Genomic DNA, 25,656 nt, shown 5'->3' with positions numbered 1-25,656 from the left:
GGATATTCTGGTTGACATTGCTGAGCAGGATATTCTTTTATATGCATGCTTAATTTTAATCAAAGATCTAAATGCATGTAATGATTATTGGAGCATAGATAGAACTGAGAATTATGGTGCTTTCAGTTGTACTACAACTAGGACTGAATTTATGCACATCTCAGAATATAGTCTGAAAGCGTATGATACAGCAACTTTGCTTAAGCTCAGCAGGTTGTGGTCTGGTGATTGGATGGGAAACTACTTGAGAATCCTTGCATATACCATCTTGAGTTCCATCTCAGAAGAAAAACCACATATAATTGTTATAATCATAATAACTGCTATAAAATTTTTTTAAAAAACACAATTTACTATAATTGTAGATTAGAGAATGTCCCTGACTTCACAGTGCAGCACTTCACAGTGCGGCAGCAACACAAAGAAATACAATGTAGAAGGAATACAATAATTGATACAATGATTAAAATTAGTGCTAATGGGAGCTTCCATTTCAGTTGATTAGCTGCCACAGTGGATGCAAACAGGATCAGAAACATGGTGGAGTAAAGGCTTAAAGTCCCCACACACTACGGTCCCAATCTGAATTGCACCCCCCCCCAACCAGCTATTTAGTAAGACAAAAAACAAAAACTGCCTTTTAATCCCTAGGACTGCCTTTTACATGCGCAGTAGCCCTGGTGGCTTGCTAACACTGAGGTTTCACTGAACAGAACTTGCTGTTATTGTTTACTGATTTAAAAATAGGAAAGCACCCTAAATGTATCTTAAATAAATTAATAAAAATGACTCTTTCTTCTTTGGATTTGTAAAAGTATAGAAAATAGCAAATATTGACCTTTCATCATTTTTAATGAAAGCAAACTCAAACTACATGTTACTTTAGACATCTGCTTGTTCCTCTATTATGTTTAAATATTCTCTGTGGGTTTTTTTGGTTTTTTTTAACACAGATCACTGGCTAATAGTTTAAGAGTCCAGAATATATTTCTGAATAGGGTGTTAATGACCTTGACACACCCTGATGGGGAAGCTATAATGAGTATAAGAGATAAATGTTTTCTACCTGATGGGAAGGGTGGTTGTAAGGTGCCTCATGCACCCCACCCTGCAGCCAGAGGTTTGTATGTGCTCAGTGAAAAGAAATAGACGTTTCAGGCATCTTCTCTGTAAGGCAAAGGTATTCAGTTTTGAAGAGCATAAAATGGAGAAGCTGGGCAGAGAGCTGAAGCAACTTGGGGTTCAAGACTGCTTTCTGGGGATCTGATCTAACCTGTTGCTGACTTGTAGGCAGCAGTGGTCATTGAGTGCTGCTCCGGGGGGCAAGTACAACTTTAAATGGTGGCTGCTGGTGCCCGGTAAGCTCTACACAGCCGTGTCAGCCAACCCAGCATCCCATAGGGAGACTACCCCACCCAAGATACTCAGTTGGCTTCCATGCATGTGCACAGGCCATTTGAGGGGTTAACATGGCACAAACCTGCCATACTGCAGGGGTGAGGCAGCCTCCGCATGGGATGCTGGGTTGGCTGGCACAGCCGCATAGAGCATACCACCTTCATCGCCCCCTGCTGGAGTGGCGCTCACTGGCCACTACTTCTTGTAGGACATCTCTGCTATTTCAACTCCATCTAATGATCAACACATCTATTTGTTAATAAACCAAATAGTGTCAAATCTTTATTTTGGTCTATGACCAGCATTACAGCAAAATAAACAAGAAACAATTAGGACTATCTACTCCTACAAAATAATAGGGGATCTCTATAAAATTACCTAAAACACCTAAACCAAATAGTGTGACACCATAAGCTTCAGTGAGCTCTCCTCCAAAGGGATCCAGAATCCAAGCAGTAGCAAATTCATAGAACATCTCACTGCTCAGAGAAATAGGGAGCCACTGTGTAATTATTTTTAAGCATAAACCCAAATTCCTTTTACCTACAACTACTAGGAGTGAAGCAAAACCATGTTACAAGAACTCATGGATATCCTAGTAGAGGCTGAATGTTACCCTTTATGAGGTCTAGCTCATGCTTTATTCGTCTTTCAATAATGTTAGTAGAGATAAACTTGTTCTATTTTTATCCCAGAACAGAAGTGAAATTCTTGGTCACATAAGAACAGCCCTGGTGCATAAGGTCTATCTAGTTCAGCATCCTATTTCACACAGTGGCCCACCAGATGCCTCTGAGAAGCCCACAGGCAAGAGGTGAGGGCACACCCTCTCTCTTGCTTTTGTTCCCTTGCAACTGGTATTGAGAGGCACCTTGCCTCTGAGGTTGGAGGTGGCCTATAGTCACGAGACTAGTAGCTATTGATAGACCTGTCCTCCATGTATTTAGCGAAGCCCCTTTTAAAGGCATCCAAGCTAGTGGCCATCACCACATCTTGCGGCACAGAATTCCAAAAATTAATTATGTGCTGTATGAAAAAGTATTTCCTTTTGTTGATTCTAAATGTCCTGACCTTCAGTTTCATGGGATTATCCATAATTCTAGTGTTTTGAGAGAGGGAGAAATATTTTCTCTGTATACACTCTCTACTCCATGCATAATTTTATACACCTCTATCATGTCTTACTGTTGTCACCTCTTTTCCAAACTAAAAAGCCTCCTATGCTGTAGCCTTGCCTCATAAAGAAGGGGCTCCAGGCCCCTAATCATCTTGGTTGCTCTCTTCTGTACCTTTTCAAATTCTACAATGTTCTTCTTAAGATACAGTGACCAGAACTATATGCAATACTCCAAATGTGATTGTACCATAGAGTTTTATAAGGGCGTTATAATATTAGTATTTTTATTTTCAATCCCCTTCCTAATGTTCCCTAGCATGGAATTTTCCATTTTCAAAGCTGCCATGCACTGAGTTGACACTTTCAACAAGCTGTCTACCATGACCATAAGATCTCTCCTGGTCAGTCACCAACAGCTCAAACCCCATTAGTGTATATGTGAATTTGGGATTTATTTATTTTGGCACCAATATGCATCTCTTTTAACTTCCTTACATTGAACTGCATTTGCCATTTTGTCACCTACTCACCCAGTTTGGAAAGATCCTTTTGGAGCTCCTCACAATCACTTTTGGATTTCACTACCCTAAATAGTTTGTTGTCATCTGCAAATTTGGCCACTTCACTGCTTACCCCATCTTCTAGATCATTTTTGTATAAGTTAAAGAGTACAGGTCCCAGTACAGATCCTGGGAGACTCCATTTCTTACTACTACTACTTCTACTACTTCTACTAATTATTATTTATTATTATTATGTTGTTTACACAGTCAGACAGGTGTTATTGACTGGTTTGTTTTATCGAGACATCGAGTCCTTCCCAAAGACCTGGGATGGCTGAATTTTATTATCAGTATTGTTGCTGTTATTATTATAGATATCGTTGCAGAATATAGGCTGTTCCCAGTAAAGTTGCTTTTTATAATTGGCTGATGGTGATTTCTGTGGCCCCTATGGTGTTGAGGTGCTCTTCAAGTTGTTTTGGAATTGCACTTAGGGTGCCAATTACCACTGGAATTATTTTGGTCTTCTTCTGCCACAGCCTTTCAATTTCAATTTGTACAGTAGATCTTTGTATTTGGTTATTTTTTTTATATTTCTTTTTCTTCTATTCTGCTATCCCCTGGTATTGCTATGTTCATCATTTTAACTTGTTTTTCTTTCTTCTCGGCTACAGTTATATCTGGTGTATTGTGTGGCAGATGTTTGTCTCTTTGTAGTCGGAAGTCCCATAATATTTTTGCATCTTCATTTTCTACAACTTTTTCAATTTTATGGTCCCACCAATTTTTGGCTACAGGTAGCTAGGGATGTGCCCGAACCGGTTTGGAGGCCATGCTGGAGGCCTCCGAACTGGTCTGGTTCCGAGCCGGTCTGGCGGCTTGGCACAGAGGGGGGTTGTAGCTTTAAGGGCCAGGGGCAGCAGGGAGGAACGCTGCCACCCCAGAAACTTTTACAAAAAGCACAGCGCCGGAGGGGGAAGAGCGGCGGGGGGGGTAAGTACTACACCCCCGCCCTTAAAGCTACAACCCCCCTGTGCCCATCCGGACCGGTTCGGAGGCATGCACATCCCTACAGGTAGCTTGTATTTTTGCAGATGTTCCAGTGTATCATCCCTGCTACCTTGTCATGCCTTTGTTTGTAGTCAGTCTGTGCAGTCTTTTTACAACAGATGATTAGGTGGTCCACTGTTTCATCTGCTTCTTTACAAAGGCGGCACTTGCTGTTTGTTGTTGATTTTTCTACATTTGCTCTTATTGCATTTGTTCTTAGTGCCTGTTCTTATGCAGCCAATATTAAACCCTCAGTTTCTTTCTTCAAGTTGGCATTCTTAAGCCATTGCCAGGTCTTGATGATGTTTGATTTTCCACTTATATTGTGCAAATATTGACCATACAGTGGCTTATTTTTCCATTTTTCTGCTCAATTCTTGACTTGTTCTTTCTTGTAGGCCTACTTTGTTTCATTGGTGTTTAATAGTTCCTTGTTATTGACCGTTATTGACCCTTTTAAGTGCATCTTCTTCATTGTCCTTGATATATTCTTCAAGGCCTCTTTTCTCCTCCTCTACTGTTTGATGGACTTGCAGCATTCCTCTTCCACTTGAGCTGCAAGGGAGGTATAGCCTATCTACTATTAAAAAGGTATGTCTGCTCTGGTTTATTTACCAGAGGTATAAATAAAGGTATATTTACCTCTGCTAATTGAGCAGACATACCTTTTTAAATGGTGTGTTTTATATATTTATTAGAGTGAGAGCAACTGTCCTATTTAATCCAATAGAGCATGCCTCTCAGTGGATGCTGGTGTGCCTCCCTTTGTTTCTTTTAGATTCTGAGCCCCATTGGGGCAGGCAACCATCCTCTCATTCATTACTATGTAAACTAATTTGAACTTTTTGGTTGAACAGTGGTATACTACTACTACCACCACCAGCACCACCACTAATTATTATTATTATTATTATTATTATTATTATTATTATTATTATTATTATTAATACCGCTGAGGTAGTTTTAATATTTAATTAAAATATTTCTGTCTTGCCTCAAGGCAGAGTGCTATCATTGTTTTTGACTGTCATGTTTAAAAAGTATGCAATGTATACATGTGATCCTAGCAAAGGATAATATGTGGAGACCCGTCTGCATTTGCCATTAGCCCCATCTGGTGGCTACTCAAGGTTGTGTCTTCTCTGTTGCTACCCTGAGGCTTTGGAATGCACCCCCTGCAGAAATAAGAGCCTCCCCATCTCTGACAGCTTTTTAAAAGGGCTGTGAAGACACATTTATTCATCCAGACTTTTAATTATATTTACAAAATTTGTCCTTGTTTTAATTTGTTTTAATGTTTAATGTTTTAATTCTTGACTTGAATTTATTGTAAACCACCCAGAGACATGTGTTTGGGGTGGTATATAAATATGCTAAATAAACAAGCATGCTTATTCTTTTAAAAAATCACTTTTGATTTACATTGTTTGTTTATTTGTTTGTTTGTTTATTTATTTATTTATTTATTTATTTATTTAATATATTTTTGTACCACCCTAAACTTACGTCTCTGGGCGGTTTACAACAAAATAAAAACAGGAATTAAAACATTCGTTAAAACAAAAACAAAAAGATTAAAACATTACAACAATTTAGAATTTTAAAACAATATTTTAAAACAGCATTAGAACCATTAAAACAATATTAATTAAAAGCCTGGGTGAACAGATGCGTCTTTAAAGACTTTTTAAAAGCTGTCAGAGATGGGGAGGCTCTTATTTCACTAGGGAGCACATTCCAAAGCCTTGGGGGCAGCAACAGAGAAGGCCCATCCCTGAGTGGCCACCAGATGAGCTGGTGGCAAATGCAGACGGACCTCTCCTGATTATCTCAGTGGGCAGTGAGCTTCATAACGAAGAAGACGTTCTCTTAAATACCCAGGGCCCAAGCTGTTATGTTATAGGTTATAACCAACACTTTGTATTTTGCCCAGGAATATATTGGCAGCCAGTGTAGCTCCTTCAATACAGGAGCTGTACTGTAAAGGTGGCTGATCAACAGGAGGTACTTTGGTTTTCCTCTCTGTCTGCTCACAATCATGAGGTCACAAAGTATGTTCTGTATTAGAAAAACCAGGATCTGAAAGAGACATTTTGATAGAAATAGGACTAGGAAAACCAGAGCGGACAGTCAAACAAATGAATCACTAACAAAACGGGGTTCTCTATTGTAAAGACTCAAATCCTAGCTAAAACAAAAACAAAAAAGAAATGGTATAGGTCACAGGAGAAGTGAGTTGTGACTGAGAGAAGGGATGGATTCATACAATGTGCTGCAAGTAAGTAGGAAAGAATCAGAGGTTCCCAGGGAATGTGCACTCTCGATGCAAGTCACAAATTTGGCTCATTTCGCGATGTCTGAACCTGGAAATGTCAGGTTTCCGCCGCCACCCAATATTCACTCAACATGTGTAACCAACATTTGAGGTTGGCTTGACGATGTTGGATGGTGGTAGGAACCCAAAATTCTCCATCTGACAGGGTGGGTTCAGTTGATGAGCTGAACTTGTGGCTCACGCTGGGAGCACATACTCCCCAGGAACCTCTAGTTCCCTCCTACTTACTTCCAATGGGTTGTGTGAACTCACCAAGGAAAGGATGACTTGCAGAAAGCATGGCATAGCAGATGTTATTGAATGCAATAAAACATAGGTTTGGTTACGCCGGTGTGTGATGACAGAGGAGGCCTAGTGTATATGTGTGGGGGAAAGAGGCAGAAGATTTCACAGAAATCTCAGTATGAAGGGCAGTGGTGCCATTAGCACATATGAATGGTAACAATTTGAGGAACTAAATGTTATCCATCGCTATATCCTGAAGTATATGGTTTTTAGTGGTTAACTTCTAATTCAAGAAGTGTAGTACTAATAGTGATGTCAGTTTCTTCTTCTCTGTATCAAAGTGAGGAAGAGGAAAACTGTTGAACCAAGGAAAAGTCACTTGGTCTGTCTGAAGCTCTAGGGGGGAAATATATTGGGTACCAATCCTTTGTTTTTCCAGTCATAGAAACATAAGCAGTAAATCTGTAAGTTGAATGAATCACCTCTTCTTTGACAGAGAGGGGAGTATCATGAGCAATTTTAGAACAATTTCTCCACCCTCTGATATGTTTAGCCATATAAATTGGGGAGTGTCAGCAAATTACAGGCAATTATTACAAGAGGCTTTACAAAATCTATACAAAAAATGGAAAAGAGAAAGAAACAAGATCACCCCCATTCTCTACTGAAATTGCTGTGTTTCCTTTAAAGAAAAGGAAGCAAGTTTTGAAAAATGACTTGCACTCCTAAAGGTAATGGGTTTTTTTGCACAGCAACCTGGAAATATGAGGCTTTCCAACTTAGACAAGGACACAGTTGCCATAATAGTATGCAAGAAGGTATCTTTGACGGAGTTAAAAATTTGGAAGCTGAATTTAAACTTCTAATTTCATGCTTATATATCAGTTCCGTGATAATCCTGACATCTTATGTGAGTAGAAGGTTTAGAGGTATTTTAGATTCTACTAAATCAAATAATAATTTTGACCTCTGTTCTTCTGTTTGAAGTCCCGCAAATTTTCTTGCAAATTACATTGTGAATGTACGGGGTGGGGGGTGGGGCAGGAATGATATTAAAAGGCATGTGTTATGCCTTTAAAATGTAATAGAAGGACTAAGTGCCTCCAAAGACTGAAAAAGAAATGTTAAGAAACAAAGGTTATAATAATAATAATGTCCTTATGAATTAGGAAAGTTTTAAATCAAATACTTATGTAAACTGTGTTTTTCTTCGTGTCTTCTCAGGGTTGCTCTTGTGGAAAATATTCCTGAAGGAATAAACTATTCAAACAGTGCACCATCCCATTTGTCTCTTTTCCAAGGCTGGATGAATTTACTTAATATGGCTAAAAAGTCTGTTGACATAGTATCCTCCCAATGGGACCTCAGTCATGGTCATCCATCTGCATGTCAGGTATGTTTTATTTGAAATGTTCATGTCTTTGTTCATCAGCTTGGTTTGCATTTTATTGCTCATCCTCCTCTGAACTGCTGAGGTACAGCTTAGAAGATTAGAATGTCTCTTTTGCATGCTATTGGCATGCTATTTTCTTATTGTAAGCGCCATTTGCCTGTAGAATAATCTCCCAAAGTAAGTGATGGGAGCCTAATCACATAAAAATTTTAATGCTGAAATGCAGGTAATACTGGAAAACAAATTTTAAAGACAACTTCCCTAATTCAACTACAGAATTTTTGGAATGGACTTGATTTTGGACCAAATGGGTAAACAAATTGAAACTTAATCCAGATAAAATAGTTGGGGGTTCTGATTATTCCAGAGGGAATGTTCAGCCTGTTCTGGGTGGGGTTCCATTCCCCAAAAACAGCAGGTTCACAGTTTCCTTCCTGGATCCATCCCTTCTTAGGGATGTGCAGATGATGGTGATGACTAGGACTGTTTTTTTAAACCAATTTAATCAGGTATACTAATTGTGTCCTTTCATGGGGACATTAGACCTATCCACAGTCATTCATGTATTGTTCACCTCTAGTTTGATTACTATAACCCATGTTGCATTGGACTGCCCTTTATAATGGTCAAGCAACTTTGATTGGTTCTAACTGCAGCAGCTAGAATATTGTCTGGGACTTGCAGAATGGATCACATCAGGCCAATTTTGTGTCAACTTCACTGGCTACCAATTTGTTTCTGTAGCCAATTCAAAGTGCTGGTTTTGGCCTTTAAAGTTCTAAACATTGTGGGATTGGGTTATCTCAGGAACCACCTCCTCCCATATGAACATTATCAACAACTGTGCTTCTTTCTTTGTTTTAAAAGGGTTATATTTTCTATGTGTATATAAAGTTTATAGGTTGCCTGAGTACAGGTCTAAGAGATGCAATATACTGTATAGGCTTGAGAATTTGTGAAGAAAGACCTCTATCAGAGTGGTAATTTATCAAGGTTGCTTAGCAGCCACTTTGGTTGCTAAGGGAATAGTATAAAGGCTGAAAAATTTAAGCTCGAAGCAGAAGCAGGAAGAAGATTGGTCAGCTGTCCAACACACTGGATATTGGCATTGGTCAAAAGATGACTGGACACAATCCTCTCAGGGATTGAGTAAGGGCCTGTGAGCTCTAAAGGGAGAGCTTTATAAAGGGCTGCAAGAAGACTCAGAGAGGAGTGTTAACGATATTGCTCCTGGGGAAATTGGCAGACACCCTCTGACTACTTTTGGGCTTGTGTGGGGAACTAGCAAGTTTGGATGAAGCAGCTCATTTTCATAATAAATTTGTGCAAAGCTTCAGTCGCAGAAATGACTGACAGAGAGTTTGAAGTTCAAAAATAGAATCAGGTTTATAAGAGCCACCTAATGGCACAGTGGGGAATCAACCTGTCTAGAGAGCAGGAGGCTGTTGGTTCAAATCCCCATTGATGTGTTTCCCAGAATATGGGAAATTCCTATATTGGGCAGCAGCAATATAGGAATGTGCTGAAAGGCATAATCTCATACTGCGGAGAGAAGGCAATGGTAAACCCCTCCTGTATTCTACCAAGAAAACCACATTACTCTGTGGTCGCCAGGAGTCGACACTGACTTGATGGCACAATCTTTCCTTTTCTTTTGGGGGCTACAGGAAAGAAATCTTGATTGCCAAGCAACACAATATTAACTAACAAAATTAACAAGGCTAATTAAGCAATAGGACTAAATTGAAGCTCATGAAGAGGCGTTTTGACTTGATCCAAATTAAATCTGATAACCGCCTGGTGCGCTTTAACCAATTGAACTCACCAGTCGGAGACTGTTGAAAACTTTATTTGACTCTGCAGAGCAAACGCGCACCCTGGGAATTGTTTAACAAAGCAGGAAAATCCAAAATGGTGACTGCCCAGGGTTTCTATACAAAATGGATACAAATTTAGCACATGCAGCAATAACACCTCTTGACAGGTAGTCTAACGATACATCACCATATTAGTTCTTAGAAGATAACAATACTAGTTTTGTTAGTGTTTTTAATTGTTGGTTACCTACTGAGCTGTCCCTATCAGGCTACAGAGCTCGACCTATCGGAATTCATCCCTGCCTCGGATGCAGGAAGGAATATCACTTAACAATTTGTTGCAATGTTCCAAGATTGTAAAAGCGGGTGAGAGCTAAAAAAAAAAATGCTGACCAGATGTTTTCTACATGCTAGCAGCCATCTCATGAAATGGCAGAGAAGGCTTTTTGCTTTTAGGAGCAGGAAATCTCAAAATGGCGTTGCTAATGCTAACTTACAGGTAACAAATCCACTCAAGGCTGACCAGAGAAATTGTCTTAGAGAATAGCTTTGAATTTAAAGAGTGCGAAGGAGAGGGGAGCCAGAGGCTTTAGAGCAGAAATAAGTATATCTAAGTCCATCCGGTGGGGTGTGTGGACCCTTGTAGCTTGACTGATGTCGAGGGCCCGCCTTCCTCTGGGACAAGGCTGATGGCAGGAGTGGGGACCCAAGTGCCACACAAGAGTCCAAGTACCATGCAAAATCCAAAGAGGGTCTGATCTCGGGAGACCCAATATCTGGGTGCTGCCAGGCATGCTGCATAGATCGGGCTTGAAAGCAGGGCCAATCTAGAGGTGACAAGCAGGATGGGAATGAGAGCCCAAACACAGCAAGATGGTGTAGCTAATGTCCAAATGCATGGACATGCAAAAGGTGAATCTGAGGAAGAGATACATGGTTTAGTGGTCTCCAGGGCTGAAATAGGCAGCATCTTGCCCTGAAGTGGAATGCTGACCACACCTTTCTGTTGGAAAGAGTGACATTGGTGATTAACAACTTTGCTGGGTGTGCCTCTACCAGCACAATGAACTACTACTACTACAAATTTTTATTTACCGCTCTTCAACAAAATTATCAAAGTGGTTTACATAGAAAAATAAATAATGCATAAATAAGATGGTCTCCTATCCCCAAAGGGCTCACATTATAAAAAGAAACATAAGGTAGACACCAGCAACAGCCACTGGAGCGATGCTGTGCTGTGGTTGGCCATGTTGCTTTCCCCCTGCTAAATATAAAAGAATCACCACTTTAAAGGGTGTCTCTTTGCACAGTTAGCAGGGGTGACTCCATTCACAATGAAGTGAATGGGTTAAGGAACCTGTGTAGGGTGTAATGAAATGGGTGCATCAGATCTCATCTTGCAGTCAGGAAGAACCTTGGGGGTGTCCAGGAATGTTTTAACAAGCTTGCTTCCTGCGACCTGAGCCAGCCATTAACACTTTTGTTAGGAAAGGAGATGAGCCTGCTACTTCTTATTTCTTCCTGCAAAGGTGACAAGTTTGAACTAATCCAATGTGCCAACATAGGCGGAGAGCTTTTGTCTAATTCTTTAGAAGAATAGCACTTAATTAATTCATGTCTACTCTGGCTTCCTCACCTGGATTGGAATCAGGGAGGTGAGCAGAGGGCTAGTCCTTCTGCAGTCATGGGTTAAACCTGACCTAGAGCCAACTTTCCCGAGTTATGTGCCAAGTGATATACCTCATGAGTTTGCTCATGTGAACCAAATGGTGAACTCACGATTTCGTGGGTTCAGAGAGACAAAAATGGAAACAACAAACCTGTAGCTCCAAATCAGGTGTAGGGGTGCCCCTGGGAATCTCCAAACAAGCTATCTGGGTGCTAGACACCCAGAGTTCTGGTGTTAGACACAACAGGCTCTGTAAGACAGAAATGCGAAGCCAAGTTTTATTTTAACCAAGTTTCTAAAAACAAGCAGAGATTTGCTCCACAGACAATCAGAAACAGTGTGGTTTGTTTGGGCAGCCAATGATTTGATTGGTCACTCCCTTTCCTCAGTCCTCCCAAACACAATCCCAGAACACAACAGCATAGGTTGGTTTGCTGTTGTGGACTGCATATGGTAGCAGTGATGTCAGTAGTCGCTAGGCAGGTTTTGTCTGAGCACATCCAGATGAGAAACCATGGAGAGGGATTACTCAGCTGCTTCTCAGCCACTCTGTGCTGGCGTTTCAGTGCATGGATGTGAAGATTTTCCAACAAGATGAGAATAAACCACCAGGGTCAGTGTTACTTTCTTGTGGTCTGTTACCCTAGACAATTTTCTCCCTGTCTGGCTTAGTTCCAGCACTGAAACTAGGCTTGGGAAAGTTAGAGTTTGGATAACAGACCACAAGGAGGTAAGATGAGGGAGAGGAGGGTTCAGTTCCACTCACTCATATGTCACTTATGATCAGGCCAGCACAACATAAGGCCCAGAGGCCAGATCTGGCCTGCAGGGGCTTTTTTGCTGGCCCACAGATAGGAATATTCTGCAGCAGCAACAGGAGCCAAGAAGAGCTCTTGGTGCTGCCTACCAGCACCAGCAGCTCAATATAGTTAGTCACTTGAGACCATATATCCCCTGCCCACTTTCTCCTCAGCTTTCCTCAACTCCAACCCTCTGCCTCTGCATTAATATTTTTAGCCTATTTTCCAGTGGAGTTATGAGATCACCCAGCATTCTGTATGTCCATGTGTTTGTCCCCGTACCCCCCCCCACCATCAACTTTGCAATACCTGGGCCAATATGAACCAAATCAGGTACAGCTGTAGGGTCCCTATGTACATCTCAATGGCATAGTTTATGATGATGCCATCCACCCCAATTCAAGTTGGCAGATGCATAAATGTTTGAGGCACAAGTGGGCTAACTTGTGAACCTCCTATCCAATTTGAACCAAATTTGCAACAGCACAAATTTGTGCTGTAGCAAATTTGGGACACAAAGGGACACCTCAATTGCATAGTTTCTGATGATGTCATCCACCCTGATTCAAGATGGTAGATGCGTAAATGTTTGAGGTGCAAGTGAGCTAACTTGTGGACCATTTAACCGATTTGAATCAAATTTGGTACAGTTGTAGTGAGTGACACATAGGGACACCTCGATGGCATATTTTGTGATGATGTTATCCACCCCGATCCAAGATGGCATATGCATGAATGTTTGAGGCACAAGAGGGCTAACTTGTGGACCACCTAGCTAATTTAAACCAAATATGGTACAATTGTAGTGAGTGACACACAGGGACACCTCAACAGTATGGTTTGTGATGATATCTACCCCAACTCAAGATGGTGAACACGTGGACCTTTGAGGCACAATTGGGCTAATCGTGCATTATCATTGATTTAGACCAAATTTGGTACAGGTGTAGGGACACATAGGGATGGCTCAAGAGAGTAGTTTGTAATGATGTCATCCACGCTGATTCAAGATGGCAGACACATAAATGATTGAGGTGCAAGTGGGCTAACTTGTGAACTGCCTAACCAATCTGGACCAAATTAAGTCCAGTTGTAGGGATAGTGAAAGGAAAGTAGGCAGATTAGTTCTTACTAGATTAGTTCCCAACTTGTGGTCTGCGAGGGTACAACAAGTTGTCCATGGGCTGTGGGGGGAGGGAAGATAATAAAACATCAACCTTTGCATTAGGTGTTATCTATTTCCCACTAATAGGCCTACTGCAGGTAAATGTACTGTGATGAGTGCAATATGTTTGTGAGTGAGCATAATATATTATTAGAAATAGCTGTCTTTTTAATACCCCTTCATACAGAAGTTTGATTGCCATCAGCCATAGGCCATGTTATAAATGTTTAAAAGTGCTTGCTTATTGCTTATTTTATTGCTTGTTTATTGCTGGTCGACAAAAGCTTTCAATGACAATGTAGTGGTCTGCATAAAGGAAAAGGCTTGGAACCACTGTAATAATTTTAATATAAAAATTAATGTGCTGAAAATTGACCTCGGCCCCTCCAACCAAGTCATGGTTGGCCCCATCCCACTTGAGCACTTGAGTTGTACACCACTGCTTTTAATGAAGTATATCTCCCTCATTATATATGAACAGGGTATACATATGAACAACAAACTGACATAAGAACAGTCCTGCTGGATCAGGCCCAAGGTCCATCTAGTCCAGCATCCTGTTTCACACAGTGGCCCACCAGATGCCGCTGGAAGCCTACAGCAGGAGTTGAGGGCATGCCCTCCCTCCTGCTGTTACTCCCTGCCTTTGAGCTGGAGGTGTCCTATAGCCCTCTGGCTAGTAGCCGTTGATAGACTTCTCCTCCATGAAGTTATCCAAAGCCCTCTTAAAGCCATCCAGGTTGTTGGCTGTCATCACATCTTGTGGCAGAGAATTCCACAAGTTGATTTTGTGTTGTGTGAAAAAATACTTCTGTTTGCTGGTCCTAAATTTCCTGGCAATCAATTTCATGGGATGACCCCTGGTTCTAATGTTGTGTGAGAGGGAGAAGAATTTCTCTCTATCCACTTTCTCCAAACCATGCATGATTTTATAGACCTCTATCATGTCTCCCTGCAGTCATCTTTCTTCTAAACTAAAAAGCCCCAGGTGTTGTAGCCTTGCCTCATAAGAAAGATGCTTTAGGCCCCTGATCATCTTGGTTGCCCTTTTCTGCACCTTTTCCAGTTCTACAATGTCCTTCTTTAGATGTGGTGACCAGAATTGTACGCAATACTCCAGGTGTGGCTGCACCATAGTTTTGTATAAAGGCATTATAATATTATTAATTTTATTTTCAATCCCTTTCCTAATGATCCCTAGCATGGAATTGGCCTTTTTCTCAGCTGCCACACATTGAATCAACATTTTTAGTGAGCTGTCCACCAAGATCTCAAGATCCCTCTCTTGTTCAGTCACCGACAGCTCAGATCCCATCAACGTATACTTGAAGTTGCGGTTTTTCGTCCCAATGTGCATCACTTTACACTTGCCAACACTGAAGTGCATTTCCCATTTTATCACCTACTCCCCTAGTTTGGAGAGATCCTATTGGAGCTCCTCACAATCTGCCACATCTTCTTCGGCACTTATAAAGCATTAGTTTGAATCTGAACATATGAGTGCATTTTTAAATTATTGGTATAATAACAGTGGCAATTTAAAAGCAAAGAAATTTTGCACTTAAATTCCAAATACATGAGAATCTGAGCACCTTCCAAGAGCTCAGACTGTGCAGTAATAAATATATGAAAGAAATTATTCATTTAAATTCTGCCATCATCCTAACCTAAAGCTTCAAAGAAGGTTAAAAATAACACCCTTATCTCATTTTCCAATAACTCTGTGAAATAGGCTTGTTTGAGAGATAGTAGTTTGCTTAAGGCTTCTTGGTCACCTTTATGGTTGAGTAAGGGATTGAAATTATTTTAACTTTTGTGGCATTAAGAAGTTGCACACATTGCAAAATGACTTGGTATATCAACTTCATTATTTTGGCAACCTCAAATCTTTTTTGTATGTGAATTATGAAACCTCTCTTGAACATAGTATCTCTCAGATTCTTGGGTATTAAGGAAGAAGGATAATTAAATATGCAGTTAACAAGGACAAAAAGGGTAAAATAGTTATAGAGAAGCAGTTATCAAACTACTGCCATCAGATATATACCTGTAAACAAAAAAATAGCCATTGTTTAAACAGATTGATTCCAAAAAGCATGAAAATACACAGACTGAGGCTATTCACACCCATGCAAAACCGGGATAAGGGAGCCCAGCCCGGTTTAGCATGCATGTGTGAACCACCGGGAGTGGACCAATCCTGGTGGCACCACAGTGGCAAACCTACCTGTGAAGCCTCCCTTTACCAGTCTGTCAGCTGTGGCTGCAGGCAGCAACTGCTAGCAGACTCAGAGAGGGGAGGGGGATCCCCATAATGCACTGCTCACTTGCGCAGAGCATTATTTGGGCTCCAGAGGGTGGGGCAATATGTCCCAATACCCCGACACTCCAAGCTACTGGCAGCAGCCAGTGATCTTCTGGGCAGGTGATCCGCCCTCCCAGAGGCAAGAACCTACTCATCTGCAGGGGCGATAAGCTTTTCAAGGCTTCCTATTGGTGGCATAATAATGCTGTTTCACTTGTCATTATATATTACAAATATAATTCATAACACATGGGAGACGGTCCTAGGGGACTTGATGAGGTGTTTTGTGTGTGTGTGTGTCAATCTGCCATTTCATTTCAAGATGGCAGCCACTCAAAGTATGCCATCATATATGAACCAAATTCACAGCACTTTGGAGGGGTAACTAGAGGACCCTGACAGGGGCATTTTTTATTTTTTATTTTTGCTGATCCACCATGTTTCAAAATGTTACTCAGTTACTCAAAGTATAGACAACACTCTTTGTAGCCCATGTGTTGACAGATACAAACCAAATTCACAGTACACGGGAGCAACAGCAGGATAGAGGGCATGCCCTTATTTATTTATTTATTTATTTATTTATTTATTTAAAATATTTATACCCCACCCCTCCAGTGCAATATTGCTCGTGGCAGTTTACAACAATAACATAGACACAGCTACGAGTAACAAAATTATTATTTTTTTAAGGACAGATTAAAAACAATTATTAGGTCCAAATTAAAACTGAAAATTATAAAAATCTAAAGAAGATAAAAGAACCTACCAGATATAACAAAATAATATTAAAAAGCCTCCTTAAAAAGGCGTGTTTTAAGATTTTTTTAAAAACACTGAGGGAGGGAGCATGGCGAAGCTCTTCAGGGAGGGCATTCCAAAGCGTTCCAACTTCTTGCCTGTGAGCTTCTCAGAAGCGTCTGGTGGGCCACTGTGTGAAAAAGGATGCTGGAGTAGATAGACCTGATCCAGCAGGGCTGTTCTTTTGAAGGGATCCTAGGGAGATATCTATCTATCTATCTATCTATCTATCTATCTATCTATCTATCTATCTCCAATCCGCCATGCTGTTTCAACATATTAGCCACTCAAAGTATTACTTCGTAAGTAATATTCTGACAGTTGCATACAGCAACACATAGGAAGTGGTTCTAGGTAAGAGTCATCCTGTTAAAAGTAGAAAGTAAACTCCACTAACTCTGCTTAAAACTATATAGGGGTTTTTGTCCTAAGAACAAAGCCAATGGTTGTGGTGTGGTAAGTGTGCTCAACAGCAGTACTGAAGTTCATGTTTAGTTACAGAAAGACTGCGGTCTAGCTTTGAGTTGCAAACACAATGGAAAGGGATGGCAACTCCCAGCCTCTCTCTTCCTCTGACCAGCTTTCCCTTTTTCTCAAGAGGCACTGGGCTGGAGTGTGGCAAGAGCCAAAAAGTAATACTTAGGCTTCGCCTCTTAAGTAGGGATATGCATGAATCAAATTTTTTGATTCGAATTCGAATCCGATTTGAAAATTCAATTCAAATCTAATTACCCTTTTAAGGGGTGATTAGACTCAAATTCAAATGACACAGATTCAAGTCAAAACTATTCTCATTTAAATCGGTTTGTGCATCCCTACTCTGAGTTACAATCTCAATGAAAAGGGATGCAGTTCCCTGTCTTCCTCCTCTCTTAAGCAAAAAGCTCTGCTCCCCTCTTCTTATTACATGCAGGACTGGACATAGTAAACGTTAAATAGCTGCACTGATGCCCAGCAGTTCAGGCATACCAAAACAGAGAGCGACAGCATTTCCCAGTCTCCCTTCTTTTCTGAGCAAGCTGCCCTCCCTGAAAATAGTAGCAATGCTGTCCAGGAGCAGAAGCACATATTGAAGAAAGAGCTGACAAATTTAGGGTCACGACTTGAAACATGTACCTATCAGGGTTTCCCACCAGGCTCAGGGGTTTTTTTTTCTGCCCATCCTCTGGATTTTTGAATAAACGCTTTATAGGGGATTTACATTTGCAAACAATCTTCCCTCAAAGACTCTGAGCTCTATTAATGTATTAAGTACAATCTGGAAGAAGGACTTTAACCTTCACACACACCCCCTTGTATTTTCACAGACAATGACTTGATTGTTGTAATTGGATTTGTTCCAAATATTATATTTCTTGGTTAATTTCTGTAGCCTGTAATGACACAGTTATCCTCCATCATCTCAGGAGTCATTTTGGGAGAGAGGATTTTGAGTATCTGGAAGCTTTTCCTAGCCTAGGGGTGCACTCCCTGGGACTACAATTTTACAAAACAATACACACTAAAGTGTTCAGAGTGTGCTGTTGCAAACACCTATTGGACATTCATGTTGGCTGTAAAATATATGTTTTTCTATGTTGCCTTACTTCATTACTGTCTGTGGCTTGGGATGAGAGCCAATATGTTAAAAGTACCAGGAAATACTGAGGCAATTCTCATGATCACCCAAAAGTGGGCTAAGGGAGCGACTCCCGACAGCTAACCCTCATAAATACATAAATAATGGAGCGAGTGCTCCATTAACCTCATCTTTTTGCTCGTGTGTTGCTGCAGCACGTGGCGACACATGAGTAGACCCCCATCCGGGAGGCTACAAGCAGCCTCCTGGGCTCAGAGATCTCTCCAGGGTGCCCCATGCGCTTGCACGGGGCATCCTGGAACTTCCGGGGACTGCATGGCCCCCGATCCCTACAGCCCCCGTCAGCTCCCGCTCTCCCTGCAAACCCCCTTATGGCTCTTCTCACCAACCGTGAGAAGAGTCTCACTATGTGATATAGGTTTCCAATGATATCAGAAGCCTTTTGGCACCCTTTCAGAGCAGTTGCGACCTGTCTGACATCTCCATGCTTGTTTCAGTTGCATAAACCCTGTGTGTGTATTCTAGTGAAGAGACAAATCTGTGACTTAGGTCCACCATTCCTCCAATGTACCTGTTAAGGCCACAGCCTTACCACACATAATTTCCTGACATTTTGGAGCATGAGTGAAAGTGGAAAACCTTAATATAACACATTAAACAGAAAGGCTTTATTGATTATCATTAAACAGATGAATACCTTACCTTTCCTGATTAAGGTCACCTCAAAGCAGCTCACAGTTTATACAACAATATGTCACACATCAAAATTCGTAAAACAGCTCAAAAATAATTTTAAATTCAATAACCACTAAAACAGCAGATGAAAACGTAGCTGATAAAACACACATTTCAAATGACCAAAGCCCATTTAGGACTTTCCAGACCAAAGCCAGCACGTTAAATTGAAACAAACTGCCAACTGGTACAGCAGATGAACATAAGAACAGCCCTGCTGGATCAGGCCCAAGGCCCATCTAGTCCAGCATCCTGTTTCACACAGTGGCCCACCAGATGCCGCTGGAAGCCATAGGCGGGAGTTGAGGGCATGCAGAATAGGTGTTATCTGAACTAGCCAGCTTGTGCACTGCCCCTGCCCCATTCAGCACCAGTTACAGTTTTCCAGACTGTCTTCAGAGCAAACCCACATAGACAGCATTGCAGTATTCTAGTCTAAATTTAACTAAAGCATGTGTCACTGAAGCTATATCTATGGTTAATTCTTTCAGGCCTTACTATACAATGGTATATCTTCAATCCTCTGAAACTGTTGTCATCAATACCTTAGTTAAGAAACGCTTCTCTGTAAGACAATTTCAAGTTTCAACCACCCTGAGCCATTTTGGAAGGGCGGTATAAAAATCAAATATATAAATAATAATAAGTTTCATTGAAGCATAGCATTATAATGTATCAGAATTCAATATCAAAATGCATAATTTTAATGTTGCTTATGTATCAATTATTCTATGTGTTTAATTATTCCCAAAGATTTCTTTTGCTGGTTTTTTACAGGCACGACATCTTTTCGAAAAATTGCAAAATCTGTTGTCTCATAATATCGAGATCAAACTCGTGAGTGATATTCATCCTGAGAAATCAAAGGTATTGAAAGACTTGAAATCAAAGGGTAAGACCAAGATCTTTGTGCAGCTTACATTGATATATATATATATGTTGAAGTCTTCTTTGCTCCTTATTAAAATTACATTTTGTGCACACACAGACACAAGGCTGGATTGCATACTACAAGTTAAGCTCTTTTGAGGTCCACTTATTTTTGTGGGGCAGGTAAACACATGCTTAAATCTTTTCCATTCACATTAAAAAAAATAGCCACCATGATTTAAAATGTGTTCAAAAAGTGGAGCAGGACTGAAGGATAGGAGAAAAGTTCAGGACGCTCTTCTACCTTCCTTGTCACAGACTGACATGGCTAGAAGAAAGCACTGGCTGACCTTTCCTTGTAGCTATTACAGGCGGAGATAGTTATGAGTGTGATTTGCTCACTTCTTTCCTTACCACACAGGGGTGGGGTCTCATACACATCATATTTGTCACTTTGGTTCCAAGTATGCTGTCTGTGAAATACAAGAACAGAATGCTATCTTGCACCAGGGAACTAGGGATGTGCATGGACCCGCAGAGCTGCGGTCCAATGCTGGTGGGGGGGGCTCCTTAAGGGAGGGGAAGGGTGCATTTATCCCTCCTGCCACTTTCCCCCCACCGGTGTTCCATTAATTTTCCAAAATCCATGGGGCAGCAGCGTACCTCCCTGCCGCAACTTCCCCCCGTTGTTGGCCGGAAATGAGAAAGTACAGTCTGTGGTGCACCTGCTATCGCGTGCACACATCGCACGTCACATGCCTGGTGTGCATGTGTAACATGCGTGGTGTGCATGTGTGACATGCGGCAAGCGCAGTGTGCGTGCGCGCAACAGTGGGCACATGCGCAGACTGTACTTCCTCATTTTGGGCCAACAATGGGGGAAGGGTGGCAGGGAGGTATGCTGCCGCCCCATGGATTTTGGAAAATTAACGGAGCACCGGTGGGGGGAAAGCGGTGGGAGGGGTAAGTGCACCCTCCCCCACCCTTAAAGAGCCAACCCCCGGCGTCGGACCAGAGGAACTACCAGTTCTTTGAACCACTTCAGAGGCCCATAAGGGGGCTCTGGACCGGTTCTGTGCACATCCCTACAGGGAACCAGGATCACCAACAGTTTTCCTCCCTGAAAATGGCCTACTTCTCCATTGTAACTCTAGCCCTTTCTTTCTTTCTTTCTTTCTTTCTTTCTTTATTTATTTATTTATTTATTTAAAATATGTATCCCCCCACCCCAGTGCAATACTGCTTGGGGCGGCTTACAACAATAAGATAGACACAGATACAAGTAATTAATTTTTTTTTTAAGTCAGATTAAAAACAATTATGAAGCCTCTCCCAGGGGATAATGTTAAACAGCATGGGGGACAGAATAGATCCTTGTGGTACCCCATAGGCCAAAGGCCAAGGGGTGGAGCAGGCATCCCCCAGCACCACCTTCTGAGTATGACCTCCTAGGTAGGTACAGAGCCACTGTATAACTGTGTCCCCAAATCCCAACCTAGAGAGACATCCCAGAAGGATATCATGGTTGATGGTATCGAAAGCAGCTGAGAGGTCCAGGAGGATCAACAGAGTCACACTTCCTCTGTCTATCACCCTGCGTAGGTCATCCACCTGGGCGACCAAGGCAGTTCCAGTCCCATATCCAGGTCGGAAGCCAGACTGGAAAGAATCTAAGTAATCAGATTCATCCAAGGCTGCCTGGAGCTGAGATGCCACAATGCTCTCCAACACCTTGCCCAAGAAGGGGAGGTTTGAAACTGGTCGAAAGTTATTTAAGTCATCTGGGTCCAATGAGGGCTTTTAAAGGAGGGGCCTAATGACTGCCTCCTTCAGGCATGGGGGACCACCCCCTGCTCTAAAGAGGCATTCACCACCCCCGCCACCCACAGACCCAGTCTCTCCCTACTAGCCTTCACCAACCATGAAGGGTAAGGATCGAGGACACACGTGGTAGGCCTGAACCTTCCAAGCAGCCTGTCCACCTCCTCAGGCAACACAGTCTGAAAATCATCCAATATAAAAAGACTAGACAGTGTGTCGGCAACATCCAGTTCCGGTGCCACAAAAATCTTGGCATCCAAGTCAGAACGGATATGAGCAATTTTATCTGCAAAATGTAAAGCAAATTGGTCACAGTGGGCTGCCAAGTGTTCTGTTTGATGGTCTTTGGGGTCCTCACCTAGGAGGCCCTGAACCACTCGAAAAAGTTCCACTGGACAACGTTGAGCTAATGCAATGGTGGCGGAAAAGTAGGATTTCTTCTCTGCCATAACCGCCAAAGAGTAGGCCCTAATATGGGCTCTAGCCCATGTTCGGTCACATTCATTCCGAGTTTTCCTCCAACAACGCTCTAGCTGTCTACCAGCCTGCTTCATTGTCTGCAACTCACCCGTATACCAGGGAGTCTCTTGGGCTCGACGGGTCGTGAGAGGGTGCCTAGGTGCAACTGTGTCAATCACCTGACCCATTCCCTCATACCAAAGGGAGACCAGGGAGTCAACAGGATCGTCCACTGTCTCAGCAGGAAACTCCCCCAGAGCCATCAGGAATCCATCAGGATCCATAAGCCTCCAGAGGCAGACCATCCTAACTGGTCACCCACCCTTGCAGAGGTGTTGTGGGTCCACCCTCAGTTCGATCTTCACCAGATAGTGATCCATACATGATAACGGCATTGAGGCCTCCTGGACTATCGATGGAGAACCACTGCCCACCACTGATCAAATCACCACTGTCCACCGAAAACCAAATCAAGCGTATGGCCTGCCACATGAGTGGGACCAGAAATCAATTGAGACAAGCCCATGGTCATCACAGAGGACATGAAGTCCCGAGTTTCACCAGACAAGGCGGCATCAGCATGGATGTTAAAGTCCCCCAAAACTAACAGCCGTGGGGTTCTCAATGCCACATCCAAGACCACCTCAAGCAGCTCAGGCAGGGAGACTGTTAGACAGTGGGGTGGGCAATATACCAACAGAATCTCAACTTTTTCTCATGATCTAATCACTACATGCAGGGACTCGAACTGATCAGAAAGGCAGACAGTGCATCTGGTGAGGGGAATGGTCTCCTGGTGAATTAGGGCAACCCCAGCTCCCCGCCACACCGCCTTGGCTGATGCAGCACTTGGAAACCTGCTGGGCACAACTGGGAGAGATTTACATCACTCTGTCAGTATCTGGCCACCTGGCAGGGAAGTTCACAGTACCAAACAGAGCTGCAGGAACCAGATACGGCTCGGAACAATTCTTCTTTATTGGGCTTGGCTGCAAGCTGTCAACACGAAAGTTGACAAACATTGCTTTCCAGCAGTGAATAGAAAGCTGGTGACGTAATTTATAGCAAAAGCCGAGAGCTCCCAGCTGGCAGGAATTCAAGGCTTATCAGCCCTCTGCAAGAGGCGTTTACTCCTCCTGATAGTTTCTAGCTGTGTTCTTCATCTTGTAACACGCCTCTGTTGTGGAGTCAGTGGAGGTTGCGTGCATAGCTCCTCTTCTGATTGGTCCGTCATGGTTTCTGCTGTCTCAGGTTGTTGTGCCTGCTCTACATCATCAGCCGGATCTGCCTCAGCCGTTTCTTGGAAACTGTCAGCCGAGCTCTGCCCCTCAGACACCCCTGCATCGGCTGAAAAGTTGACAGTTTCCCCTTCCCCCTTGCTGTCCGAGATCGAGGGTGTGACACACCCGACTCATCCAACCAGGTCTCCATAATGCATTCCAGGTCTGTGTTCTCATCCAAAATAATCTACTGGATGGCTGTGGATTTTTCATTTATGGACCTGGCATTTAATGGCATCAGCTTCAGGCAAGGTGGATTGCTGGGAGAGTTACTGGGGTCTCCTTGGATAGGAGAAGAACAGGAGCACATGATGACTTTTATATAGCCAGTGCACCTTCTCCTTACCTGGAACTTCCTACTCCTACCTCCATATTGCCCTCTGCGAAGGACTACCTCAATCAGAAGGGTCTCCAGCTAATCTGGTAGGTTCTATGAAGAAGAAGAAGAAGAAGAGAAGAAGAAGAAAAGAAGAAGAAGAAGAGAAGAAGAAGAAGAAGAGAAGGAGAAGAAGAAGAAGAAGAGAAGAAGAAGAAGAAGAGAAGGAGAAGAAGAAGAAGAAGAGAAGGAGAAGAAGAAGAAGAAGAGAAGGAGAAGAAGACACTCCAGGAAGGTATGGGGCGGGGGGGGACTGTTGTCATCAATGGTCCTGCTCAGAAGTCCACCAAACTCACTGGGACTCTTCAACCCTCGGGCTACTGCAGTCCACCAGCTGTTCTCCACTAGGCTGAGAGTCCTTGGCCCTCCAGCTCAGGCCAAGAGGCTCGTGCCCCTGGTTCAGCTGGATCTTAAATGGCAGTTACCTGCAAGGGGTAGAACACAGGCAAACACTCAGGGCCCTGCTCAACAGAGCCCTCTTCTCATCTCCCAATGATAAAACCCAATGGTACAGTCCTGCCAGTGCCTCTAGTTCAGGGAGCGCTGCAGTGCTATTCCTGTTTGCTTTCCCGGTACTCTAAAGCTGGGAAAGGGATAGCTCTGTAGTGCTTTTTCAAATCCAGGAGGAATGCACAAGGACCACATTAGACATTTGAGGAAACTGTGCTTTTGTTAAATGCATGCTTGTCCTCTTCACCTATACACTGAAGCTGAGACATCTACTTTATATACCCAAAGGACTACTGCAGAAGACAGGCCCGTCCTTAGGGTGGGGTGACCGGTGTGATTGTTCCGGGCTCTGTGCTTGTATGGGCCCCGCGGTGGCGGTGGCGCCATGGCAGCGATGCGAACAGCGAGCAGCCGCTTGCTCAGCACCCGCACACCAATCACCTGCCTTGACTCCTGGGCCGGTGGTGTGGCAGACAGCCACCGTGATGTAAGCTTGGGGCTGGATGGGGGTGGGTGGGAGGAGCACTGGCGCCAGCACACGTCAGTGACGTCACCGACAAGCGGCCTGCCTCTCCACTTGCTTGGCGCGCCCCCCCCCACCTCAACTCCCAGCTGTGTGGCAGCCACCATCCATTTGTGATTGGGGGTGGGAGTGGCAAGGGGGGTGGGGGCAGGAGGAGTGTGGAACTTTGGAAGGAGAGCCTCAGGGGTTGGAGCTCCACCCTGCTGCTGTGCTTGCAGCTGCCTTTATTTGCGGCCTCTGAGGAGCTGGCCTGCCCCTCTGGTAGTAGCTGAGACTTGGGACTAGCTGAAGCGAAGAGCAGAGAGAGACCCCACAGAGTCTGGAGGAAACCTTTCAGCTGCTGGACTTGCCCCCCTCGAGTAAACCAAGCATTATAAAAAGCACCTCTTTCCGTCTGATGTGTGCTCACGGTGTTTGTGTTTCTTCTCTTGCTGCTTGGAAGCCACTGTCTATCTCCCCCACCCCGAACCATGTGTGTGAGAAAGAAGAGGCAGGTGGGGTGGGGCGCGGTTACAGCAGGGCAGTTCCCAGTAGCGCGCCTCAGCTCCCACACATGCGCCTGCAGAAACTGCTCTAGGCTCCTTCCTTCCTTGCTTGCTAGTTCAGTTGCTGTTTGTTTCCCCCCGAGAACCCACGTGCTTGGTGCTTGTCGTGGACGGGGCGGAAAGAGAGAAATGATGAGAAAGGGGTGAGGCGGGCTGCATTGTTACTGCTGACTCACAAGAGGGAGGGTAAGGTAAAACAAACAACTGTTATTTTTAAAAGCAAGCATTCTGTGAATCTTCTTGCTTGGTCTCTTAATCTTGTCTCCCAGCAGAAACAAAGGCTAAAGATGAATGACTGCAGTCCCCCCGCCCCCATCCTTTGCTTCTCCAAATCCCCTCCTCTTTCCATTGTGGACTACCTTTGTTTCTCCCTCCCGCTCTCCTTCTGTCGACTCCCTCGGCATCAAAACATAGACTGTGCAAGTTCAGAGGAGGCA

The 25,656-nt window shown here is 43.1% G+C and overlaps 1 protein-coding gene and 1 long non-coding RNA gene across 12 annotated transcripts in view; one reads left to right on the top strand and one right to left on the bottom strand.

The window, feature by feature from the left end:
• Positions 1-25,656, top strand: part of PLD5 (phospholipase D family member 5) — a 208,248-nt gene that overhangs the window by 114,902 nt on the left and 67,690 nt on the right. For all 10 annotated transcript variants that reach the window (XM_053301478.1, XM_053301451.1, XM_053301441.1 and 7 more), the window contains 2 exons: positions 7,853-8,021; positions 19,673-19,787. In XM_053301478.1, the coding sequence (XP_053157453.1) occupies positions 7,853-8,021; positions 19,673-19,787 (284 nt within the window). The remainder of the gene's footprint in view (positions 1-7,852; positions 8,022-19,672; positions 19,788-25,656) is intronic.
• Positions 9,855-25,344, bottom strand: LOC128347226 (uncharacterized). Of its 2 annotated transcripts, none has more exons than XR_008317451.1 (3): positions 25,059-25,344; positions 11,662-11,760; positions 9,855-10,841 (listed from the first exon to the last, which is right to left on the bottom strand). It is a non-coding gene; the product is annotated as an uncharacterized LOC128347226 (long non-coding RNA). The 2 variants fall into 2 exon arrangements; XR_008317449.1 differs by having other exon boundaries at positions 9,855-10,756.

This window comes from Hemicordylus capensis, chromosome 1 (genome assembly GCF_027244095.1).
Source record: "Hemicordylus capensis ecotype Gifberg chromosome 1, rHemCap1.1.pri, whole genome shotgun sequence".
NCBI classification, from domain to species: Eukaryota; Metazoa; Chordata; class Lepidosauria; order Squamata; family Cordylidae; genus Hemicordylus; species Hemicordylus capensis.
This window is presented reverse-complemented; position numbering and strand designations above follow the sequence as displayed.